The sequence below is a fragment of the Helobdella robusta genome, assembly GCF_000326865.2.
Source record: "Helobdella robusta unplaced genomic scaffold HELROscaffold_3, whole genome shotgun sequence".
In the NCBI taxonomy this organism is placed as follows: domain Eukaryota; kingdom Metazoa; phylum Annelida; class Clitellata; order Rhynchobdellida; family Glossiphoniidae; genus Helobdella; species Helobdella robusta.
The window spans coordinates 807,395-813,371 of NW_008704501.1; the positions used below are offsets into that span (position 1 = coordinate 807,395).

At 33.6% G+C, this 5,977-nt stretch overlaps 1 protein-coding gene across 1 annotated transcript in view; it reads left to right on the top strand.

Annotated features, from left to right (window-relative positions):
• Nucleotides 1-4,160: 4,160 nt before the first annotated feature.
• The window catches only part of HELRODRAFT_161019 (hypothetical protein), a gene marked incomplete at both ends in the record, with an annotated part of 5,786 nt that continues 3,969 nt past the window's right edge, over nt 4,161-5,977 (top strand). Inside the window, 3 exons of the mRNA XM_009021003.1 lie at nt 4,161-4,427; nt 4,663-4,814; nt 4,976-5,779. Of these exons, the coding sequence (XP_009019251.1) occupies nt 4,161-4,427; nt 4,663-4,814; nt 4,976-5,779 (1,223 nt within the window). The remainder of the gene's footprint in view (nt 4,428-4,662; nt 4,815-4,975; nt 5,780-5,977) is intronic.

Consider the following 5,977-nt stretch of genomic DNA (forward strand, 5'->3'; position numbering starts at 1 on the left):
TTTACATGAACGTTGGTGCATAATAAGGCCTTTTCTACCTTTGCAGCTTTTACCGCAGCAGCAAATAATATTTTTTTCCAAATTAATTGAACTGTTATCTATAGAATGTGCATTAAAAATATTAGGAGAAACTTCAACGTTGGATTTTTCAGCAGAACTTACAATGTTGTTATTAGAGTTGGTATTTTTTGCACAACGCCAGGTGTGTCTTTTTACTTGAATAAAATCCTTATCGCAATACGGGCATTTACTTGCATTAATTTCGTAAATTAAATTAATTAAAATAATTAAAATAAAATAGTAAACTTTATTAAAATTAAATTTTAAAACCACCGCCATATTCCACACAATTTTATCAACACAGTACAACAATTTTAAAACCAATTAATCAACTAATAAAAACGTAATTATGCATAAAACTGTAAGCTGTACGAAATCGGCCAACTCTCGTGTTTCAATAACAATAATAATAATTAATAATAATAATAATAATAATAATGGGAACATCCTTTTATTTTCTAACTCCAAATACCAAATATTAATAATGAAATAATTATAAAATCCTATTTAATCTAAAATGCACCTCACTGCAAGTGAGTACATTTTAGAGGGGCTGGTTTAATTGTTCAATTGGGGTTCAATCATTCTTATTATTTTGGCGTTATCAATCAAATTTTATAGTAAACATAGAGTTGCAATAAAGTTAATAAAAAGGCAATAATATATTTTATACAGTCTGAACCTTGTCTCTATATTGCTCGACATAGTATAGAATGTGTACAACTAGAGTAGGTCAGTTTAATATTTAAATTGAGTTTTAAAACGTACGTACATGCAAATATAAAGTTATTAATGTGAAAATAAAACACTCAAATCTCATCAATCATCTGTTCTAGTTCAGTTTTCTTTCAACTGGAATGGGAAATCTGGGGCTTCTTTCGCAATTGTTGATGTAATGTAGTGATGTTCCAGGACTGAACATTGTAGCAGAGGTCGGCTGCCTGTTTATGAGGGGAAGTCGGGTCCTGCTCCCTCGTCCGGCGTCTCTCTCGTAGATGCCAAACATGATGATACAGTATCCATTATTATTCTTATATTGTTATTGCTACCATTATTAATACCATTATAATAATAATAATAATTATTATTATTATTATTATTATAAAAACAACAATAATAACAATAATAATCGTAATCATAACAATAGTAATAATAATTATAGTAACAATAATTCAAAAATCTTTCATTCAATGAAATACACTGCTATGGAGAGCCGAAGTTTCCACTTGTTTGGCCAGCCAATCGAAAAAATTGAAACTGCAAACAGATTTGAAAAGAGGTGTAACTTAAGAGATTTTTAAACAGACTGGAAAATAACCGTTCAAATAAGATTAATTAATCAAATAAAAAGAAATAATAACGTTAGAGATTGTAGATTTGGAAAGAAATTTAAAAATAAGACCATCACAAGACCGTGTAGAGTTATTAAAATTATTTACAACATCAAATTCTTCGAAAAGAACAGTTATATGAAGCAAAAAAATCGATAAACTTGTATTAAAAATACTTAAAGTTATTCATTAGAACGTATTAACATCCAACCAGTGGCAGATCCAAGAGGGGTGAGGGAAAGCCGCATCACCCCACTAGACCATTAACGAAGAAAATACTGAAGATTTCTGTGTAAAAAAGTTCACCAAGTTAACATTTTTGAATCATACTCCACTAAAATGTAAATATACGCGAAAAAGGTCATATTTTAGAATCTTGAAAATCATTCCCAACCACTAAATTTTGGAACACTGTTAACATGTTCAGAAGAAATATTAAAAAAAATTATTATTGAAACCGTTACAAAGAATTAAATTTTTTGTAACTACTTTAACAGTGAAAAAGTAGAATTGAGAATTTTTTCCGATTCCTATTAAAACATCAACCAATCATGTTTCTGTGGTTGCTGTTAGTTACTTGAATATCATGGTCCCTACGCTCGGAAAGGCCTGCGCTTCTTAAAGTCCAAAAATGAAAAATAATTTTAAAGTGGGACATCTATCGATGAAAAAACATTTTGGCAGATTTTTGAATAATGAATATTTCGTTAGGCGTGAGATATTTAAAGAAAAGCTTGAAAAAAATCGTGATTATGGAAATAAATTATTCATTTGGCACACTCTGCCTTTCCTGCATATTCAAGCAGATTATATCGAGTCAGTTGATGAATGAAATGTGAATCACTTTCATACGTCATTCATGACTGTGATGTAGTAGTGGTGGTAGTTGTAGTAATAGTGGTAGTAGTGGTAGTATTAGTAGTAGTAGCAGTAGTAGCAGCAGCAGCAGTATTAGTAGTAGTAGTTGTAGTAGTAGCAGCAGTAACAGTAGTAGAGTTAGTGTTATTAATTTGCCAAAAATGGTCTATGTACCACTCATTAACATAATTTATGATAAAACAGAAAAATTCTGGATAAAAAAGCAAGGCAACTTACTCACATAACGTAAACTGTTTCCTCTGCTGAAGCAATTAGATAGGAAAGCAGAAAAAAATAGAGCAATCTATTAACTCGTATAACTCGCTTTCAGGACTATTTTCTACGTATGAATGTTGCTTTTCTTGTTTTTTAATACAGACAGAAATATTCGTTAAAGTCGTGCAAGAAACACTAACATAACATCAGATGCAACACAACAACAAAAGTAAAACACAGCATAACATCAGATGCAACACAACAACAAACGCAACATCAACAACGCAACATCAACAACGCAACATTAAAAAGGAGTTCCAACATTTAACAAATCGTTAAACTACACGTACAAGCTAGAACAGACCAGCGTTATATGGATTTAATTAAACATTAGCTCTAGAAACATCTTACAAATATTATTCCACGATAATTTCACAAAATGACATTGAAATAACATCAATATTATTTCACCAAATGACATCATAATAGATCATCACAGCGCCATAACATCACAAAATCATCACAATCTCAACTTCACGTTTCTACATCATCAGCATCGTAACAACGATTTCGTAGCACTTTTTAAAATGTAGCGAAACTCTCTCCGAAGGTCAAATGCGCATTGTTTTCACCGCATCAATATATAACTATGCATATTTGTGTACTGTATGAAACAAAGCATATGAAATAGTTATATACCCTTTGAGGACTGAACAACACACACACGCGCCATAGTTGTAAATGCAGTAATATGTACAGTACATGTGATTTGTTTATCTGTATACTGTAGTGCTGTATGCTGGTATTTTGAAGATTTTATTTAGTTTTCTAAATCAATTAACATTTTTTATTGAATTTCTCTTCATAGTTCAGTGAGACAAACAACTCTAAAGACATGACAGATCCGACCTATCGATAAAAAATATTCTCAACTTTTTTTTGAAAGTCCTCAAACACATCCTACAACAACTTTCTGATCATGCTGTAACCATATATTTCATTACAATTTCTATCTCTACAGTAATCAGTAGTACTGCTTGCATCAGCCTGTTGAAACTCTGGATGAAAAATTATTTGCATGCATGCATGTTTTGGTTTAATACGGTCTGAGCCAATGTTATATAATAAATTTTTGAATAAAAAAAAATAATTTATACATGTTTGTGTGTATATATCGTTCATAATAACATAAAAAGATGTTCTTATTAGAGGAGCAAGGCTTGTTGAACAGCAGTGATAAGATTTCTTTTCCTCCCAAATGTCTGATGAGAGATGAGGATGACGAAGATGAGGATGATGAAGATGAGGATGATGAAAATGATGATGGGGGGAGCAACAAAATTATGAGCTGACGTAAAACTTTTTTGATTTAAAAATGTCATTTTTGTTTAAAAAATTGCATAAAACATAAATAATTCAACTGAAATTGATTGGCTTTAGTGATATATATTTATTTTTATTTATTTTTTATGATTTATTTCTTGTGATATATTCTCCATAGATCAAATTACTCAGACTGAGATGCACAGCTTCGCGCTAACCAAAAGGAAAAGCTGATTTATTCCTCCCAACATACTTTTCGAACATCACCACCACGGACACCAACGTTTTTGAATGAAACTTTTTATTTCTGGCTAAAAGTAAAATATTTTCAAAAGCACGAACACGTGTTGAGATTGAGAAAGAGTTTGAAGCATGGAAAGGAGACAAGACTTGTTAGATGCCCACGACATGCAGAACATGTTCAGTGAGGTGTGCATTCATCTTCGGAGACAGGACTCAGATACTCCTTGGGGGTTTCGTCTCAAAGAGTTATCTTCTTCTTCTTCTTCCTCTTTTTCTTCCTCAACATTTTTTTCGTCATCTTTATTATCACCGGAAGCAGCAGCAGGATCGTCAAAGTTGCTGACATTTTTCTCAGCTTCCCTGTCATCGCCTCGTTTGATCAGTTACGTTTATAAAGTGAGTGTTTTGGAATATCACCATCGTGATCACTGGAGTCATCACTATCCTCATTCTGATATTCTACACTGATATAAAAACACATATACACACATGCACGGGAATTCCCACATTCACACAAACACGTCCGCATCGACACGACCAGACACACACACGCCACACGCACACACGTTCACATAACACACACGTCTACAAACACGCTTGTACTTATATATTTACACACTTCTGATCTCAGATTCAGCCGTTGAGCACCTCAGACAGCGCAGGCCTCAAAACTGACGACATCATCTTGAAGGTCAACGACATCGAGGTCACCGATATGACGTGTAATGACGTCATGAACATCATCAAGGTTGATGACCTACAAGTTTATTTGACAGTCGCCAGGTGGCCAATGAATGGAATAATGAAAAATTTTTCAGCTTCATTAAACTTGTTTTTAAAATACGATTTCTTAATTACTAATTTTTTTTCAAATATAATATTTACGGCAGATCTATTGAATTGAAATTTCAATAAATTCTCTTCTGCACCTAACAAACATGTAGGAACATTGAAGATCCCGTGACTGGCAGGTTCATATCGTTCGATGACGATGGCAACCAAATTGTAACTACAGGCTATCAACATGATTGCCAACAACAACAACAATTCCAACCAGAACAACAACAACAACAATTGGAAGATTATTTGCAACAAAGTGACGACTGCAATTTTGATCTCCAACGTATGCATCAGCAACAGCACTACAACAGTTACGGTCATCATCAAATCCAAACTCAACAGCTTGACCAAGTGCAACAACAATCCCAACAAATTTCAATCAGCGAATCAACGAATCAACCGAATCAAACGAATCAACACGAACTTTTGCAACCAGTGTTTCAAAAAGAAATTGACGATTTAGTACAATTAGGACAACAACTAAAACAGCCACACGTTTTTTTAAAGCCACAACAATCAGAACAAACGCTGAATTATTTCCAACCTCATCTTGAACCACAATCACTGCCACACTACCAACAACAGCCAACTATAGATGAAATGTTGCTACCGAAAGAACAACACAATCTACGAAGCCTGCAACAGCTCAACATGCAACATTATTCGCCAGTTCATCATCAGCATTCTGGTTATCAATCAAAAAACTACCTTCAACATCACGAACACCATCTTGCACATCATCAACAGCAACAACAACATCATGTCTCATCCCAGCAACAAACACCAACAGATCACAACTTGTTACTCACCTTACAATGTTACGACTTGAAAGATGACTTTCACCCACAACAACAATACCAACAACAACAATACCAAAAACAACAACAATCTAACATAGGGCAACACACGTACCAAGTTGATCAGCAACAACATCAGCAACTTTCTCATAGTTACTTTTATTCTACGGACCATCATCAACAATATTATCGGCAACAACACCACCACCACCAACAACAACAACAACAAATGTTTCACGAGACAACAGACCAGCCAGCACACCCTTCGTTGCATTGTTCAAATCCACATTCATTCATAGACATCCAGCA